This window comes from Colletotrichum chrysophilum, assembly GCF_026319265.1.
Source record: "Colletotrichum chrysophilum strain AFK26 chromosome Unknown scaffold_2, whole genome shotgun sequence".
Taxonomy (NCBI): domain Eukaryota; kingdom Fungi; phylum Ascomycota; class Sordariomycetes; order Glomerellales; family Glomerellaceae; genus Colletotrichum; species Colletotrichum chrysophilum.
Window position 1 is genome coordinate 781124 of NW_026517289.1, and position 19442 is coordinate 800565.

At 55.4% G+C, this 19442-nt stretch overlaps 7 protein-coding genes across 7 annotated transcripts; 4 read left to right on the forward strand and 3 right to left on the reverse strand.

Annotated features, from left to right (window-relative positions):
• Positions 1–1089: 1089 nt before the first annotated feature.
• Positions 1090–3430, forward strand: COL26b_000567 (uncharacterized protein; the record flags this gene model as incomplete). The annotated part of the gene is made up of 4 exons (XM_053173534.1): positions 1090–1204; positions 1264–1280; positions 1379–1489; positions 1550–3430. The coding sequence occupies 4 exons, from the start codon at positions 1090–1092 to the stop codon at positions 3428–3430; spliced, it is 2124 nt and encodes a 707-aa protein (XP_053042582.1).
• Positions 3431–4034: 604 nt separating this feature from the next.
• On the forward strand, positions 4035–5625 carry COL26b_000568 (uncharacterized protein; the record flags this gene model as incomplete). The annotated part of the gene is made up of 3 exons (XM_053173535.1): positions 4035–4869; positions 4925–5046; positions 5113–5625. 3 exons carry the CDS (start codon positions 4035–4037, stop codon positions 5623–5625), a joined length of 1470 nt encoding a protein of 489 aa, XP_053042583.1.
• A 979-nt stretch (positions 5626–6604) lies between these two features.
• COL26b_000569 (uncharacterized protein) lies at positions 6605–7900 on the reverse strand (the record flags this gene model as incomplete). Its single annotated transcript, XM_053173536.1, has 3 exons — positions 6605–7521; positions 7587–7668; positions 7715–7900. 3 exons carry the CDS (start codon positions 7898–7900, stop codon positions 6605–6607), a joined length of 1185 nt encoding a protein of 394 aa, XP_053042584.1.
• Positions 7901–9814: 1914 nt separating this feature from the next.
• COL26b_000570 (uncharacterized protein) lies at positions 9815–10802 on the forward strand (the record flags this gene model as incomplete). The annotated part of the gene is made up of 2 exons (XM_053173537.1): positions 9815–9920; positions 9979–10802. 2 exons carry the CDS (start codon positions 9815–9817, stop codon positions 10800–10802), a joined length of 930 nt encoding a protein of 309 aa, XP_053042585.1.
• A 258-nt stretch (positions 10803–11060) lies between these two features.
• On the reverse strand, positions 11061–11681 carry RPL22 (60S ribosomal protein L22; the record flags this gene model as incomplete). Its single annotated transcript, XM_053173538.1, has 4 exons — positions 11061–11187; positions 11259–11455; positions 11529–11576; positions 11667–11681. The coding sequence occupies 4 exons, from the start codon at positions 11679–11681 to the stop codon at positions 11061–11063; spliced, it is 387 nt and encodes a 128-aa protein (XP_053042586.1).
• Positions 11682–15290: 3609 nt separating this feature from the next.
• On the forward strand, positions 15291–16347 carry COL26b_000572 (uncharacterized protein; the record flags this gene model as incomplete). Its single annotated transcript, XM_053173539.1, has 3 exons — positions 15291–15389; positions 15439–16060; positions 16130–16347. The coding sequence occupies 3 exons, from the start codon at positions 15291–15293 to the stop codon at positions 16345–16347; spliced, it is 939 nt and encodes a 312-aa protein (XP_053042587.1).
• Positions 16348–17621: 1274 nt separating this feature from the next.
• COL26b_000573 (uncharacterized protein) lies at positions 17622–19381 on the reverse strand (the record flags this gene model as incomplete). Its single annotated transcript, XM_053173540.1, has 2 exons — positions 17622–18483; positions 18567–19381. 2 exons carry the CDS (start codon positions 19379–19381, stop codon positions 17622–17624), a joined length of 1677 nt encoding a protein of 558 aa, XP_053042588.1.
• Between the last annotated feature and the right edge of the window lie 61 nt (positions 19382–19442).

Sequence of the window (19442 nt, forward strand, 5' to 3'; positions counted from 1 at the left end):
CCAGTGCCAATGCCAATGCCAATGCTAATACCAATGGGTGCTGACTGCCTACCTTACCCAGGCGGGACGGGTGTCCTTCATGATGGCATGGTCTGACCTGGCTGCCAGTGTGGTTTTTATTGATTATTATTGATTATTCCTCCTACCTTACCTACTCTACCTTAGTCACCGGGCCCCCTCTTTGTCTAGACCCGTACCTAGGTAGCCTGCGCCCCCAGCCCCAGTCCAGCACTCACGAAGGTCATTCACACTATCCTCTTTCGGCTAGAAGACCGACTCCACCTGCGATTTCCCTCCCCCCTCCTCGCACTCGCAGCACTCACATTGCGAGTTGCACTGGTATCCAGTCTGGCTTTCCGCTTCCCGGGCTCTCTGGCTGCTGTTGCTGCTGCTGCCGTACCGCTGATCGATCGTCTCCTTTTTTCCCACGGCTATCCGTACTGAGTCGCGCACTACGCTGCCGTATTACACCAGCACCACCAACCACAACCACCCACGCTCACCCTCCAACGCCGCACTCCCAATCCACCTTTGACCAAAACACACGCACATCTGCTAGACCTGGTGGACCGGTGCCTTGTGTCTGGCTGTCTTTCTTTGCTTCCGAAGGCATTCTCCTGTCGCTCCATCCGCGCCGAGGCCTGTCGTCAAACACTCAAAGCAGCTGCGACGAACAACCTCTGCTTCCGCTCCCTTGGCCCTCCTCCACAATACTGATTCGCTGCCATCGAACCGGTCTCAGATACGACTCGACTCGTCTCGAACTCGACACAGTACTCAGCCTTCCCGACGCATGACGGAGGCCATGGTTGTCGTCGCGGTTCCCTTTCCTCCTTCGACATCGGGTTCCATCTTCCCCAGTGCATAATTTCCATGGTACACCTTGCTTCTTAATACCCCTTCCTCATCCCATCTTTCTGCCCAATTACCTGCCGCCGTCCCTGGCTCGCCCGACAACCCCTCGATCTACCTTCCAATCCCAAGGAACCGCGCCTTCGCCCAATCCAAACTTGTTTCCCACGAATCCCACCGAACTGCGCGCGCGCCAAACCTGCCCCCAACGTCGACCGTTGCACTACATTCTCCAGAATGACGGGCGTCCTCAGCAAGCGCCAGCAGGCGCGTAACGAAAAAGTCCTGCACGATCTGGTCCAGACGGTCCCGGGAAACAACTTCTGCGCCGACTGTCAAGCACGAAACCCAGGTAGGTGCAACAGTGCCCTTCCGCTCAGACCGGTTCTCGATACTGACAGCACTTCGCAGCATGGGCCTCATGGAGTGTAAGCACCGCCAACCCCTTCCGCGCCCTATCGATGCGACCCCGTTCCGATAGACGACGATGCGGCATATAACGGACCAATACTGACAGGGTGCACAGCTAGGCGTATTCCTTTGCATGAGATGTGCCGCTATCCATCGAAAGTTGGGTACGCACATCTCCAAGGTGAAATCCTTGAGCATGGACAGTTGGTCCAATGAGCAAGTCGAGGTTTGTCCACCTTGTGCTCGTTATTATGTGGCTGTCGCACCTAACGCGGCGCATCTGTAGAATATGAAGAAAGTCGGCAACGTCAGATCCAACGGAATCTATAACCCAGACAACAAGAAACCACCAGTCCCAGTCGACGCCGATGAGGCCGACTCCGCGATGGAGCGATTTATCCGATCCAAGTACATGAACAACAACCCGGCTCCTGCGAGAAAACAACACTCGGGTCTCTCAGACGAAGGTGTCCCGCCACCTCTGCCCCCCAAGGCGGGAGGCAAGTTCGGATTCAGATCTGCTTCGTCCATCTTCCCGTTGTCGTCCCGCTCCAAGAAAGAGGCCGCGATGCGCAACGCTTCGAACCCTAGAGATATGCCCCGAAGCCCGTCGCCCAGCGAACTCCCCAATAAACCGTCCAAGGTCTTTGGCCTGAGCGTTCAGTACGAGCAAGAGGACACCGAGCGAAAGCTGGCCAGCCTCAGGGATATGGGGTTCCCGGACAATCAACGGAACGCTGCGGTGCTCAAGGGCGTCAACGGCAATTTAGAGCGAGCCATTGAGACGCTGGTGCGTCTGGGTGAGACTGATAGGAGGTCTCCATCTCTGACGGGTCCTCGCGAGAGCTCTTTGCGCGCAACGCGTTCGCACGCCAACTTGTCGTCGACATCAAGCGGTCTCTCAGCGCCGCAGCAAACATTCAGCGACCACCCACAGTCACCCTCGACGGCCTCTAGCAACAATCCATTCGACTTGCTCCCGCCTCAACCCCAGTCTTCTCAGTCAACTGGAACTTTGGCCAACAAGAATCCCTACGCCAACAACCCTTTCGGGGCCCCCAGTCAGACTCAGCAAGACTTCAACCAGGCTTTCAGCAACATGTCTTTGGCGCCCGCTCAACCCTTATTCCCGCATCACACAGGCGGTCTTCCAGCGTCCCAGCCGCCGTTTGCTCAGCCTCAGCAGCAGATGTATCAGCAGTCCATGACACCACCGGCACCGCAAGCGCAGCAGAACTACAGCCATATCAACTTTAATAGTAATATGACATATCCTCAGCCTCAACCGATCCAGCCTCAGTCGACGGGCTACAACCCGTTCTTCACGAACCAGACGCAGCCTGCTCCGCAGCAGAGTCTGGCCGTGAACACGACCGGCGCGTTCGCAAACAACCCCTTCGCTCGATCGCCCACGAGAATCCAATCTCCATCATTGGGCCAGATCCCCGAGCAGACACAGTCGAACTTCTACACCACGTCGCCGCGACCGCTCTCGCCGCAGAACACCAACCCCTTCTTCTCACAGATGGCCTCGCAGCCGACAAGGCAGCAGCAAATGCCTACACCGCAACAGCACCAGCAGCCCTTCCAGCAGCAGCCCTTCCAGTCGCAGCCGTTTCAGTCGCAGCCCTTCCAGCAACAAGCTCTGCAGTCGTCACCGTTCCAGCAGCAGTCACCATGGCAGCAGCAACCGCCGCAGCAGCCGCAAGTCCAGCAGCAGGAGGTACCTCAGCAACAACAGCAGCAGCAACAGCAGCACCAGTGGCCAGGACAAGACTTTTCTCAGCAACAACAGGTGCAGGCACCCGCTCAGCAGCCCTTGTACCAGCAGCCGCAACAGCCTCAGAGACCTGACAAGGCCTCTATTCTGGCGCTGTACAACATGCCGCAGCTGGCCCCTCAGCCGTTCCAGCAGCAGCCGCAGGAACCTGTACAGGCAGAGAACGCTGTGGCTCCCCAGGCCGGCCAAGAAGCCAACGGACCAGCTGCAGGGACCAAGAACCCCTTTTTGTCTAACGGACCGACTTCGCCCGTCATGACCCAGAAGGACGTTGGTCCGCGCAGGACTGGCGTGAGCCGGGAGAGTATGGCTTTTACGGATATGCAATGGACAAACGGCCGACACAGCCCTGACGCCTTCGCCAGCCTCAGCGCAAGACACATGTGAGAGGCGCCGGTCGTGATGGGTTTTTCTTGTACATAAATGTCCTTTTTGTAAGATAACGTCGATTTGGGACGCTGGAGATCTACATCCCATGGCCATTGGTGTCCACATGATAACGAGGGATCTCCCTGTGGATACGTCAACTTTTTTTTTCACATTCTCCGTTTTGGTTCCCGTGTATATGTCGACAGTTTTCTGCCATCTGATTTTACCATTAGAGTTTAGTTGATATGGTTTGTCGTGAACTGCGTACGTTCGCAGAGTGGCCCGCGGGGAACTCGAGTTTCCACCCACACGGGGGTTCCCAGACGGTCCCGAGATCGGAATTCCCGGGCAAAGCCGGGCCACACTAGACCCGGATCGGATCGGTGCTTACGACCTCCCCACATGGACCTTGCCGGGCCCCGGTTCACCGACTTCAAATCCCGTAATGACTCAAACCCCGGCGGTTCCTTCGGATGGCTCCCGAAGCTGGCTCGTCGTCACATAAGCGCTGCTCGTTCGCTGTTTGGTAATACATCCTGATTTTCACGTACCACACGCCACGCCAGTCATCAACATCCAGTCATCAACATCCAGTCGAGAACTCACTCATTCAACAACCATCATGGCATCCCCTGAATTCCACGCCCGGCTCCGCGCCGCCCTCCCGGACGACGACCAGGCCGCGACCCTCCCGCCCGCGACGGCGCTCTCGGCCGCCTCCAAGTCTCTCCCCCGGCCCGGCGACGCGGGATACCTCGCGCCCCTGGGCACCGAGGCGACGCTCGCGCATATCCTGAACGAGATCGTGCCCGGGCTGAACGGCCAGGCGCGGAGCGGGCGGTACTACGGCTTCGTGACGGGCGGGACGCTGCCTGTGGCCGAGGCCGCGGACAACATCGTCACGGCGTTCGACCAGAACGTGCAGGTGCATCTGCCGGGCCAGACGGTGGCGACGGAGCTGGAGAGCGTGGCGCTGCGGATGCTGGCGGACGTGCTTGCGCTGGAGCAGCCTGGAGAGGAAGAGGTGTGGAAGGGGCGAACGTTCACGACGGGGGCGACGGCGAGTAACGTCCTTGGTCTCGCGTGCGGGCGGGAGGCGGTTGTCGCGCGGCGCGGGGGGAATGTGGGCGAGATGGGGATTCTGGGGGCGTGTGCGGCGGCGGGGGTCAGGGAGATTCAGGTGTTGACCAGCATGGGGCACAGCTCGCTGTTCAAGGCGGCCAGCGTTGTCGGGCTGGGCAGAGGGGGTGTGAAGGAAGTCAGGGTGAGTGACGACCAGCCATGGAGGTTGGATTTGGAGGTTGTCGAGAGGGAGTTAGGCCGGGAGGGCGTGGCGAGTATCATTGCTGTCAGCGCGGGAGAGGTGAACACTGGGCGGTTCGCGACTGGATTCGAGGAGATGAAGAAGTTGAGAGAGCTGGCGGACCGGTTTGGAGCTTGGATCCATGTGGATGGAGGTAACGTATCCCCAACCCCTGAGTGACGTCTGGAAGGCGATGCTGATGGGTCCAGCTTTTGGCATCTTTGCGCGGGCGTTGGACGACAGCCCCGAGTTTGCCAAGATCAAGGACATGGCGGCCGGGTTGGAACTCGCAGACAGCATTACGGTGGACGGGCATAAGCTTCTGAACGTGGTACGTTATATCAGCCTCTTACCCCCTTTTCCGAAAACCAAAGAGACACTAACTGTGTCCGCCAAGCCTTACGATTGCGGCATGTTCTTCACGCGGTCCCTCGAAACTCTGACGTCCGTCTTCACCAATCCCAACGCGGCGTATCTCTCCTCGGGCCCCTCCAGCATACCGTCCCCGCTCAACATCGGCCTCGAGAACTCGCGCCGCTTCCGCGCGCTGCCCGCCTACGCCGTGCTCCGCTCCGAAGGACGCCAAGGTCTCGCCGCGATTCTGGGAAGGATGGTCCTGCTGGCGAGGAAGATTGCGTCGTGGATCCGCGAGTCGGAGGCGTACGAGTTGCTGCCGGAGGGGGCTTGGAGCGTGGAGGACACAACGCATATGGTGGTCCTGTTCCGCGCGAAGGATGAGAGTGTCAATGAGGAACTTGTCGGACGGATTAACGGCACGAGGGAGATGTACGTTAGCGGGACCAGCTGGAAGGGGAAGAAGGCGGTCCGGGTTGCGGTGGGCAGCTGGAGGGTCGATGTCGAAAGGGACTTTGAGGTTGTGAAGAGGGTGTTGGAGCAGGTGAAGGGGTGAAGGGCAGATGTTGCAGAGAGGAGATTCCAGTCGTGTCTTCCGTCCCGCACTTGTGGTCTCTAGATTTCACTTGCGGTTCCCGGTGAGGAAGGCGTGCCCCTGGATCCGCTCCTTCCCTTCCACGCCCGCCTCACCTCATATTCACCTTCACCTTTTTCATCCCAACCTTCCGCGCGTCACGCGCCCTCGCTACCGTAGAATCAACAGAAGCGCACCCTGCCCTACTTTGTTCCAAATCGTCTAGAGACTTTCACCACTAGAAGGCATCTTGGTCAGGCGGGACAAGTCAGGTCAAACTAGCTGGTGAATCGCCAAGGTCGACCGTTCGAATCCCGATCGAAGCCTACTCGACGACAGGCTACCCCCCCGACCGACCGATACCTCACCGATCCGAGTAATGCCACACCGATCCGAGCGATGAAGATATCCCAGCATAAGCACCAAGAGATGTAGCCCACACCGGTGGGTGAACTCTTTTGACCCTTTGATGCTATTGATCCATGCTATTTCACCTGCGCGTGGAGGTCAATAAAGTGCGCTTGCGCGATGCGCTGCTGAACGAAGGAGATTGTCGCAAGTCATTATGATGTACTGTCGTGACGCGTAAGTTCGCACCTTTGTGGTGTTTACTCTCTACTCTCCGCACTCCACGATTGTACCCTGACAAGAGCTGCGACGAGCCCTCTCGCGGGAAGACATCTTTACTTCCACTGGTCACTCGTGCGCTTTCTGCAGTGGCGTACGTTTTGCGAATGCCATCTCTGCTGCTTGCCTTCGCAATTCGTCTTGCTCAAACGATGATCTGAATCCTTACGCGCCCAGGTCTTGAGATTGAGGATGCCCCGGGAAATGCGACGAGATAGCTCAATAAGTTGGACACTGTTGCTCTCGCAGTTACGCATGGCGATCTACTGTCGCAAGCGTAAGCGCAGGAAATATTGCCAAATGTACACTTTATTCATCACGCTATAATACAAGTCTAGGCGTCCAAGATGCTCTCCAGTGGCACACCCCAATACCAGCCGGCCACTCCCATCGCACCCATGCTCATCGTGAATGCCATCAGGAAATTGACATCATTGTTGTCCAGGAGATCCCATCCAGTCTCAATCACACGCGAAGGCTGCGCGTCGCCGAAGCTAGACTTGCGGTGCTTGTCCTTGGGATCATATCTCGTGGCGTCTGCACTCATCTCAGGGGCGTCAATGTCCTCAATGGCGCTGTCCGTCTTCTCCATTTTCTCCACAGCGGCCTTGCCTTCTCCGTGGAGCAACGCAGCCTTGACCGCGGCGCGCTTCTGGTTCTTATCGGCGTGGTCCGACGAGTCGCCGGAGATCAGAACCTTGGTGCCGCCCTCGCCCTCGACAATCTTGCCAGATCGCACATCTTTGACAGAGCGCTGGAAGACGGCGCCGAGTACACTGTCGAGGAGACTGCCAAGGACGCCCCAGGCAGTCAGGCCGAGCATGAGTGTCGACCGCTGCTGCGTCGTCCAGCCACTGAGTCCACTGCCGACCTTCCCAGCAGTGCCTTCGCCGCAAAGAGGGAGGAAGACCATCGAAGTGGTGACAATGATCATAGATCCGAGGGCTCCAGCTGCTATTCCCAATGGCGTCACACCTCCATTCGTGCCCCGCGGGACCTTGCGGAAGGTAGGGGATGTAATCAGTCGAGGTTCGCTCTTGGCCAGAATGCCCAGCTCAGAACTGAAAGTGTCGGCGGCAACGGCGGCGTAGTTTGCAATGATACCGATGACAAGGAGGTCTCCTCCCCAGGAGAAGCAGAGGGTACCGGAGGGGTTCGGGGTCGTGGTGTCCAGGATCGCATCCTTTCGCTTGTTGAGTTGGTAGGCGTGAAGAAGGGACAGGCACGAGGCCATGAGGGAGTTCGCGAAGACTGTATTGCCAAGTATTAGATCGGTTCGCATACTCAAAAGGGCTTTTGGGAACGTTCTGACTGACCTTGGACATGGGTTCGCGGGCCTTCACCTCCCGGCGTGCCTTGGGAAGCGACCGTCAAAGTGGCCTTGATATCCTTCTTGACCTGCTGCTTGTGAGAACTTGCCACTCCACAGAAGCAGCGCGCATACCTTAGTGGCCCTTGTACCAGCGAGAAAGAACACGCACAGCAGGGCGAAAGGCAGGTTCCATGGGTGGTAGGCGTGAGCAATGGCAGTAATGACAGCTGCCACAATGCCTGCGGGGGTCAGCGACTGGTGCGACCAGGCTCTATAGACGAGGACAAAAGTCGCCGGAACGGCGTAGATCGCTTTCATCGTGGGGTTTGGTCAACAGTCGCAATGTTTGGGGAAAGTTTGGGGTGACCTTGCGACCTCGAAGGTGTGATGGACCGAAGTTCCTGTCCTGGCCAGACGGGGTTGACTGGTGCTTGCTTCAGTGAATGGACGTCAGCTCCACGTGACGTCAGTCTGAACGCTGAGGCAGGAGCTCTCAAAATCGGGGGGTAAGCTCTGGACCCCTGTCATTCCCCCAAAACGTCTCGCGTACCTCCGCACGGTCCACCGAACGGTCCTTATTCTGTTTAAATGCATCAAAAGTAGTGGGATGGACCCCGGTTAGGAGCATCCAAGCTCTGCGATCCCCTCTGGCTCTTTGATAGAACCAACAAGATCATCTCGTCATTTATCTTAGGCTAGGTATTTTCGGATATAGATCTGCACTTTTCTTTCTGGTGTAGCCATCGCCATGACCAGCCCTGCGGCGCTACAGCGCAATTATACTTAAATATTCCAGCAGCCAAGCTCGCTGCATTATACCATGAACTAACTGAATCCCGGACATCGTCTATTCTGTGACCACAAAGCCATGACGGAACAACTCCCCGTGGCCACCGATTCTTCTGCGATTGATGCTGCGCTAGATCATCAGGAGCAAGCGCCATTCTTTCATCTCCCCTGGGAAATCCGAATTGAAATCTACGAACTCGCATTTCCTCGTATCAACTCACCACAGCTCATCTATACTGATGTCGGAGGCATACCCTCATTCAACGATATCGGCAATATCCCCTCCAGAAGCCCTCAACAATTGAAACGAATCGCATGCAACGGCATATTCGACGATAAGGGAACCGAGATCAGGGCACAACGTTTCGCTGCACGTTTCAAAGCCGAAAGATTCGACGACGGGAACGCGTTTTACAAGTCTGTCCTGGACTTGATCAGGCGCCCTCACGATCAAATCATCTACCCACTCCCTCTTTTCCTTGTATGCCGACGGATGTACGAAGATGTCGCACCTCACTGCGACCATTCCCTTGCAATTCAAGATTTCTTCTCGCTTGAATTATTTTTAGACAGAGTTTCCAATGGGGTTTTGGCAAATGGCCTCTCGTCTCGCCTCAACAAAGTGTCACTTGATGTCAAGCTTAGTAGCGACGGCGCATTCAAGCCATCATCCCGGAAGAAAATTCTCGCCAGCTGGGCTGGAGCATGTCAAAGGCTCACATCACTCAAAAATATTAAGCAGTTCCATGTTCGACTCGAAATCCCACTGTCTCAGCAAACATCAGTGCCCGGTCATATCCATCTCGAAATGATCAAGCAGTTGAGTTCCGTCGCTGCAGTCATACCCAAGATTGAAGTCGAATTGATGCTTACATCAACGGTTCATCCCAAGTCGGAAAGGACCTGGGTGTACCGGCCGGGACCAGTCGGACAACATCGTGGCTACGAGGTGCCGGGATGGACGGCGGAGATATCGGTATGGGGCTCATTTCCCCGACTCGACGATATCCCATCGCCGCTGAAGCAGCTTCATTAGATTATTTGCGGCGCGCAGCAAAGCAATGACGCGTTGAACGAACGGGCCAATGAGGCTAGATGTGTATGCGATTACACCATCCGTATCTATCTATCCATAGCGTCGGTCCGATACAAGCTTATCCGACCCCGGAGTCGGTTCCTTTTGTTTAGCGAGCCAAAGAGCTTCATGATTCATGACGACGGAGTTAATAACTTAAGGTGTATACGACGTTCTCGATTGATCGCAAAGTTGCAATGGATATTGTGTGATAGCCACTGCGGTAACCAGGAGACAAATTCTCTCCTGTAAAGCCCTCGGAATCTTCCGCCGGCTCGACGGAAAGTGACGATAAAATAAATTGGGATCCCTGCCGGTCACTCGAATTCTCACTCCGCAATCGCACTGCTCTCACCCTCTCAGACAAGATGGCTGCAGACGTGAGGCAAAGGCAGGAGCAGGCGCCCAAGCCCGAAGTGAAGAACTACAAAGGCTTCGTTGCCGGCGTGTTCTCCGGCATCGCGAAACTCTCAGGTTGGTCACTCACTACTCACGGCGTCGCCAGCTCGTCTCAATCACTGACACTGCGAAGTCGGCCACCCTTTTGACACAATCAAGGTCCGTCTCCAAACGACAGACACCTCCCGCTTCAGCGGACCTCTCCAATGCGTCGGCCAGACACTGCGCAATGAGGGAATTCCGGGTCTCTACAAAGGCGCCACGCCGCCTCTCGTCGGCTGGATGTTCATGGACTCCGTCATGCTCGGCTCCCTGACGGTCTACCGCCGCCTCGTCGCCGAACGCCTCTTCAAACTCCCCGGTCCCGAGAACCTGCCCTCGTACGGACACGGCATCGCGGGCATCATGGCCGGCAGCACCGTCAGCTTCATCGCGGCGCCCGTCGAGCACGTCAAGGCGCGCCTGCAGATCCAGTACGCCGCCAACAAGGCCGAGCGACTGTACAGCGGGCCCGTCGACTGCCTGAAGAAGATCTACTCGCACCACGGCATCCGCGGCGTCTACCACGGTCTCAGCGCGACGCTGCTTTTCAGGGGTTTCTTCTTCTGCTGGTGGGGCAGTTACGACGTCTTCTCGAGGTGGATGAAGGACAACACGAAGCTGAGCGCGCCGGCGATAAACTTCTGGGCTGGAGGACTGAGTGCTCAGATCTTCTGGCTGACGAGTTACCCGTCGGACGTTGTGAAGCAGCGCATTATGACGGATCCGCTGGGAGGCGGGCTGAACGACGGCACGCCGCGATTCAGGAGGTGGAAGGACGCGGCGACCACGGTGTATAGGGAGAGCGGATGGAAGGGATACTGGCGCGGATTCTTGCCGTGCTTTTTGCGGGCGTTCCCTGCCAATGCGATGGCGCTGGTAGCATTCGAGGGTGTCATGCGCGCCTTGCCAGAGTAGACAATGTGTACACTTGTTAAAGGAGACATGGATAGACATGGGTGGACACACGCATATCATAGACTGTAAAAGGATACCCAAAAATACTTCTCACGGATGCATCGAGGAACGAAAATGTGTGGTGGCAGATCAACAAGCACACGAGGGTGCTAACTTTTGGTATTTCCCATTTTTAACCTTGCCAAAAACAGTGCCCATGCCGACCCAAGTAACCTGAACCCGACCCATGCACACGTGAAACCATGTTACTGGTCACGTTTACTCGTCATCCTCATCAGCCTCGTCGTTAACGACGTTGAAGAACTTGAGCTCGTAGACACCCTTGGAGGTGGAGACGACACGGAGCCAGTCACGGAGCTGCTGCTTCTTGAGGAACTTCTTGGTCCTGCGGGGTAACGAAATGTCAGTAATCTGCGTGATGTGACTGCGGGTACCAGCTGTTGCGGGGATACTCACAGGTACTTGAGGTAGCGGCCGGAGAGCTCGTTGTGGGCGATGATCTCGATCTTGCCCTCACCCTGCTGGGAGATCTGGACCTGGTCGCCGAGGTTGCCGACGCGACCCTCAACCTTGATCTTGTCCTGAAGGAACTTCTCGAAGGCAGCGACGTCGAAAATCTTGTCGGAGGCGGGCTGAGAAGCGTTGATGATGAACTGATGGGCGTCATTTGGTTAGCCTTCTGTGGTTGACCGGATCGCATCGCGTCTCAAAGGACTGGGTTCTTACCTTCTTGGTGACCTTCTGGGCCTTGCCCTTGCCGGTGCGCTTGATCGCCTGTTGAAAAAATGACCTTAGCCTACTGTTTCACGCCGCCGCCTCTTTCGAGGCTTGGCCAACAGCAAAGCGGTGTGATCATGTACATACTGCTTGAGGAGCCATTTTGGACGGATGTGTGGAACGCAAAGAGGTATGATCCTGCGTCTGTTGGTTGTGGTGTGGTGAGGGAAGAGAGGTTTTTGTCTTCTGAGATCGCTGGAGTCCGAACTTCACGAAATTCTACAGGTGGATTTTCGTTGTGGGCTGGAAAATGCCCGCGAAAAAAAATTAGGGCAGCGGAGCAAAGGTTCTTCCGGGTGGTGCTCACCGAGGTGAAGGCGGGAGGGCAGGATTGCAACACACTAGCCATATTTAGAAGGTGGGTCTATCCCTGAACCCTGAACACTGAGAGGTTGGTTCCCTTCACCATTCATCGTCTTCCTTCAACACCAGTACTCTTCCCTCCAGTGTCTTTTTTTTGCAAAGGACTTCCTCGAAGGTCGCAATTGAAATCGAGAGTTCAAACACCGGGACAATGGACTTGTTTGCCTGGCCTTCTGCCTGCACCCCCACGTGAGAAATACCGTGCATGCCGCTGCGTGAATCACCGGAGTCATCCCCAGAGAGCCGACCGTGGGCCTGTGATTGGCCAGCTTGACATGCAGCTCTGTTTCGTCGAGTCGTACAGGTCTGCAGTCCAGAACCAGTTAAGTTTAGATCGCTCAAAGTGCCGGCTTTTCGTGCCCTCGAATCTCTTCCCAAGGGGGTTCTCGTGGCATGTGTTGCGGCTCCAGGTGGACCAGTAAGAGTCTGGGGCACAGGCGTCCTGTATCCGATCATTCTCTGATGCTTGTCGGATCTTGCATCCGCGAACCGTTGCCAACTCCAACTTGAAACGAATGCCATGCACACAACAAATGGAAATAGCCTAAGCACCTCGTATTCAAGGCAAGTCAACGATGTCAACCGACTTCGTCCGCGCCTTCTGGCGAATAAGAAGGCTCATCACGGACGACCAGTATGACATCTCTCGGAGGACTGGCATTGCCCAGCCGTTACAACCAAGGGCTTCCGATATTACGTCTCCAAAACTGCGGGTTCATAGTCTCAAGGCGGGCTATGCGTTTTCAGGCAACCCTTCTGAAATACCCCAACGGGGTTCTCGTGCTGCGCAGGCGCTTTTCTTGTGATATTGACCTCGTCCAGATAGCGTTCGCAATATGGTCGCGTGCGAATACTTGAGCTCCATCAAAGGTCAGCCCAACGTCATCCGGCAGGCAGCCAAAGTCTCGGTCAGCCAGGTCTGGCTGAGTAAAAGTAGGAATTCTTGACGGCGATGGCTGCCTCCTATATCATGACGACTTCGGCAGCTCGTAGTCGAGGGGTGGAAAAGAAGGGTCGGATGACGTTGGTCAGAGCCATGGGCCCGCCATGGGCCCACGTAACACCAGTCGCACAACGTCGGTCTTAACAAGTTTGCCTACCGTTGCGGTTTGCCTAAACGGAGAACTTTGGCCTCGGTCAATAATTAAATAAGAGTGAGCCAGTAATAGCCACTCCGGCCCTCGTTGTATCAGATAATAAGGTGGTTTGGCCGCATCCTGTCCGCTGGAATTGACCATATATCTTGGCGGGAGAGCAGCTGAGGCATGGATACAGGTGGGGGGCATGGCGTTGGGTTGATTCGATTCGAGGAGAGTCGGCAGGCTAATCCTCTGAGGTTCGCTCATGGTCTTCATCGTCGAGTAGAATCCATCTAGGTTACTCGCAAAAGTCATGGTCGTCTGATAACTGCTTGAAAGTTGCGCATCAGCGAAGAAAGGCTGTCCCCATCGTCGCCGGTCATCGTCAACTTGGGCTCCCTCTCTCGGCGCGCGAAATGATGGAGGCAAAGGAGTGCCTGGAGGCTGTGATGAGATGGATGGAGGCGAAGTTATTCTTCTGCTGTCGGAGGCTGGACCTGGTTTAGCGGAAAGGATGATGAACGAATGGGGATTGGGTGAGATGCGAGTGAGTTCCCGTAGTGCAGTGCAGGGGAGCAAGTCCTTTGACGCACAGACGGGGATGTTTTGGTTCGTGCACAATCCCTCCTTTACTTATGCATTCACAAAGGAATTATGCATAGGGCTGAAGTACGTACCGAAAAGGCCCCCAACCAGACTATCTCCATTGTACAACGGTCACTGCAACAGTACCCGTCTTGAGTCGGCTTGCCAGAGAACAATTTCTCTGATCCAATTGCTGCAAAGTTAGGCATCCAGTCCCGTGGCTGTGTATACACACAGAACCCTGTTCCCCCGGTCAGCATTTGCGCCAATGGCAGGCTGGCGCAACGCGTTGTACACTTCGTCACGACTACCCCTCGATCCAACGTCGATACCTTCCAATCGTCTGTCGCAGCGGCATGCTCAGCACCGTTACATTTCCGAGAACTCAAAGGCCCCTGCCTGCAATTGTCTTGGTATCTTTCATCCGGTTGAGCCTCGGTGAAGTGGACCTGTCTGGCCGTAGACCACCCACTTTCTGTTCTCATTCGATGCCGGACTCCGGGCTAAAGGACTATCCCACCACACCACCTTCGACCTGCCTATTTGCTGTCCACTGAGATATTGTCGTTGCCATGTAGTCAACTCAGTCATCGGCCGTGAGTACGAACTCAAATTTCCATGACCAGTGTCTCTCGCGCACATGCTCGACCTGGACCAGCCCCAGGCGCCCTTCAGTGTGTCCCCAACTTGTCCCACGCCCTTCTCGCCCTCCCGCATGTCTCAACTCGAAATCTGTTTGGTCTTATCATTCTAGAATTACAGGCCCCACGGCCTAGTCTCGCCGGACGTTGATCGCGTGTTCACGCCAGGGTTGACTCATGGCGTACCCCTCGATGACGACGGGTGGACGACGCGACTTCGGGCAACGTTACAGACGACATACTTGTGGCTATCAGATGAATTGTTTCAGATGACTTACACTCCCGCTGTGGGGTGAGAAGAACTGTGCCGCGACCCAGGAGTTGGGACGTCGGCTCTTGTCCGTATGGGTGTGCACCTGCAGCCGCTTCTCAGGGCCAGGCATCCTTGCTGCTCCTTCTCGACTAGGTCTTAAAATCAGCCCCCGGAGCAAGTACAGTTTACGACTACCAGTACAAGGGCAGGTACATGATATTAAGAAAACGGCATTCTGCCTCATGGCTAATATGATCAGGACACCTCCGGAGCGCAACGCGTTGACTACCTCGTCTACGACCACTCGATCTACACCACAGCGAAGTTTAGGACCCCACTTCATCTTCAGTAACTACTCTGAAGCCGCTCTGGATGCCTTGAGGGTATAGTTACATGACTTGGACTCTCGACTCGTCGCCATCGCACACCGGAGTCTTCCGCCTTCACAGTTGTGTTTGGGCTCGTAGTCGACTCTAGATTGGACCTCGACTCGAGCCGATAGGCTTTTCCGTCTTGTTGCCTTGTAGCACAATAACCAGTAGCATTCAGATAGCGACTTGAGTCACTGCCTTTGTTCTCAGGTGGTGTGGACTAGATATCGACATTCTGATTCGACTTCACGGCCACGACGTTACAGCAATGGCGTACACAAGGCAAGTCGTCTCTACGAGCCGCCGCTAATAGCCCCTTGAGCGGCGAACATATAACCCGAAATCTTTAAAACCTCCAAAGCACATCTCCTCTAACGTTCCTCAGGATCATCTCCCAACGCACATATACTGCCGCAGCTATGATGAGAATTGCAATCGCAGGAGGCGGTGGTTTCGCTGCTATCCTCGCTCACAACATCGCTCTGACAGCAAACGCGCTGGTCGTTCTCTCGAGAGAGGTAATACCAATGTTTACTCTCTTTCAGACAGTAGCTCATATCTTCCCAGCCAAAACCAGAGTTTGAACAACGCTACGAGTGTCAAGTGGCCGTCGTTGACTATGACGATGAAGAGAACTTGAGATTCGCCCTCATGGGAATCGACCTCGTCATATCCACCATCCGCGGACAGGAGCAGATCAACCTCATCAAGGCTGCCCGTCATTCCCGTGTCCGGCTATTTGTCCCCGCCGAATTCGAAGGCTGCATTTCTCACCGACCGTCAACATCTGACCATCCGCTAGACTATGGCTCCAGCGAAGCTCTTGAGCTTCTGAAACACTATGCCAACTCCAAGTCTCGCAAGATGGATTACACCGTATTCTCTTGCGGAATTCTATACGAGCGCTTTGCTCCAGGCGGTCTAGCAGAGTACGGAATGGGAGCTCACCAGCATATACAGGGTCAGGGCAGCTACCTTGTCGACGTCGGCAACGCAACCGCCGACATAATCGAGACAAACGGCTCAGGAAGGCCAGTTCAGGTATCCATGACCTCAGTCGCTGACGTTGCTCGGTTCGTTGCTGCTGCAATCGAGCTGGGTCCAGGCACCTGGCCGAGGGAATTCAGGATGCGTGGAGACAGGATGTCTGTTCGGGACATCTTTGCTAAATGCAGCAATGTCCGCGGAGGTGAGTTTCGTTCCGCCCCTTAATCTGAAGCGCAAATTCATGAGGTTCATTTCACTAAATTCCATACAGTTGCCTTCTCTCTTAGGACCCGCCGATACTCCAAACTGCAGAGTGACCTCTCTAGTTACGAACAAAGGCAAAATTGGGACCAGTGGTGGAACATCCAGAGACTCATCGCCACCGCTGATGGTCGGTACGATTTCCGCCAAACAAATCTCAACGAGGCTGTCGATATTGAGCCCGTCAGCTTCAGAGTTTGGCTGGAGTCGCAATGGGGTTCTGGTTGACCGGGATGGGAAGATGCATCTGGTCTTTGATGCATGTACGAACGTAACGGTTTCTTTTCTCCCACCCACCTTCTCCATCGTCTTGGGTGTGGTGGTACGCATCCTCTTTTTGACCCACTCTCATTTGACAATTACAAGACTGCGAAGCACATGCATTATGCATCATGTATGTGCTCCCATGGAATCACTTCTAGGCAAAGCCCTGCCTCTCGACTTAGATCACACGTTTGCTGCAAGTCGTGCCACGAGCACCAACTGAGTCCCAAGACTCTGTATCGCAGCAACTTTCATAGCTCGTCAATCGTAAAAGCTGTTATTGCATCTTATTTTCCTATGAACATTTGTGAACCTCTTCTCAAGGCCCGCAGTAATCTAAGGAGGCCTCATGAAGAGCTGAAGTACCGATCTCCGGAGGAAGCCACCCAAAATCGGTGCTCTGGAAGCCTAAGAATCCTTCGAACTTCAGCCGGTTTAGCTGCAAACTTCATCGATCAGCCTTACCAGACGAACCATTCGAAAGGCAGTAACCAAGTCCCCTGAAACGGCTCCGACTACATGAATTAGCGCAGGTGCGTTGACGCACATGGTCCCAAGTCCCAGGAAACCCACCCATCCCCCGTGCTGCGCCTCCCAAACGGGGTTACATTTGCTGACATTTCCCCTCGCTCCGACGAGCTGGTAACAAACTCCCATTGGTCAATTATCATCATGTCGGCCAATTTCACACCTGCTGCTGAACCCTGGCACATGTACGGATACCCAAAAGCGGTAGATGGGCCGTCGCTCCGGGTGACGGCATGAGGAGGAACCTTTGGCGTGGGCGCGCACGCTGCAGGGCCCTTTACTCGGAGCTTCCGCGTGCGATTGGTGATTATCGAACATGTCCAAGGGATTGAACATCGTATCTCAACGTCATTCCATCTTTCAAATCTTGATTTGCACGGTGGGAAATTTGATACCCATCAAGGCAGCTGGACGCCTATCGTACGGTGTAGCCTTACTATTGTATGTTGTGTTATCTTCAATCTTTTATACCCCCCAATTTCCAGAGCCGCGTTGAATGCCCCCGTATCCGCGGTGTTGAAGTCGTAAACCAATGTGACCAGCCAGTTGATGTAGCTCCATTACTGTTGAACTCCGCTGTAGACATGCTAAATTCCGTTGCCTTTTCCCCTTCAATTAACGTTCCTCTAGTCCGCCCGCCCCTTTAATTTCTTTGTTGAATGATCACTCTCTCTTGTCATGACGGTTGAAGTACCCGGCCCCCCCATCTCTTACGCCTTGTCGGACTCTTCACCGAACTCCTCGACGATCCAGAGACAGAACTTCTCCCACTCGGTCGACCACTGCTTAAGCCGCTCAGCCTTGACACCAGAACCAAGGCTTGCCTCCTTGACACCAGCGGTCCATTCCGCCGGCGTCTCATCCTCGAACGCGGACCACCGCACGCTGTTTTCCGCCAGCGAGCCGAGGCCCTCAAGGCCAACATTCTCCCATCCTTGCAGCGCCTGCCAGTAATCGTGGGACATACCCTCCGTGTCTTGACCCAGCATGGCCGGGTCGTCGTTGCACAGCGCGCAGGACACGCCACGGGCCAAGAGCGCCGGGAGCGGGTGCGACATGATGGAGCCGCAGAGGCGAAGGACCTCGTTGCTGATCGGGCAACTTTCTACGAGGATGCGCTTATCCTTGACCATGTCAATGAGCAGCGGGTGCTTGTACAGCGAGAAGCCGTGACCAATACGGCGCGTGCCGAGTAGCACGGCATCGAAGAGGTTCTGATCCGTCGCGTCGCCGTCGCCGAGCGTCTCACCGGCGTGGAAGAAGAAGGGAAGGTTGACGCCTTCCTGGGCGCACTGCTTGCGGAACCAAAAGAGTTCGGGGAGCAGATCGCGGAGGGGTCGTCCCAGATCCTCCTGCCCAACGAGATCGTAGCCTGCGATAAGGTGAGGCCAAGCCATCTTGGTGGTGATGCAGTTGTCCATGCTCTCGACAATTTCGCGGGTAGGAAGGATACGAAGGGTTGTCCAGATGGTGCGCAGACCCCAGAAGGCGGCGTTCTCTGACTTGAAGCGTTTAACTTCTTCGTCAATGACCTGGAACATGTGGTTGTAGTCCTTCTCGGGCTCCTCTTGGCTGGTTCGGCAGTAGTTCAGGGGCCAAGTGAATCTAACAACGTTAGAACATGCACCTTCGTGGGGTTGAAAATGCACTCTTACCTGACTTCAACCCAGAAAACGCCGTCAGCCAGCAGTGATGACATCAGTCTTCTCAGGAACGCTCTCAGAATGGGCTCGTAGTGAATGATGGTGTTGGTCACCGTGAAACAATCGGCAAACTTGCGCCAGATCGCGTCAATGCCATGATGCTGTTCCACGCTATCCGTCAAGGAGATAGTGCAGCGTCCCTTCAGCCATTTCAAGAACCCTGGCCTTCCACCATCCGGAAATTCATCCGCCGCCGTGGTCAACAGTCTGAACTCGCCAGGGACGTAGTCCTTGTCCCAGACTGCTCTTGAGCTGGTCTCCTTGTTTCTGAATCTGAAGTGAACGCCCGAAGTCGCCAACGCCTTTTCGTTCGATAGAGGCTCATTCGCTGCAAAGTGCATTCCTGGCTCATTCAACAAGACCTCAAATAGGAAATCAAAGTCAACCATGGCGTCTAGATGAGCGTGAAGGAGCGATCCTTTGGGCATCTTTTGCACGATACGCCAAAGTCTTGTGGTCTCGAGACGCTGCTTCGCCAGAGTGAACATCATGCCCGGGAAAGGAGCCAGACCCTGGCTGGTTGCGAGGTCTTCCTCAGCCTGAGCGTTCCATGTCGTCTTCTTCTCCTCCTCGCGGATGCGAGCAACGATGGCAGCCGCGCGCTTCACAATCGGCGAGGAGTTGGCGCGGAAGGAGGCATCTGAGCGAGACTTCTGCTCCTGGGCGATAAGAGCCTCGCGGCCGTTGATGTATTGTGCCAGGAAGGGTTCCGAGGTCGATGGAATCTCCTGACGGATCTCCTCCCAATCTTCGTTGCTAAGAGACATGTTGGCCGTTGGATGTGGGGTTATTTGAGAGAGGTGAGATCGGGTCAGATGCTCGACGGTT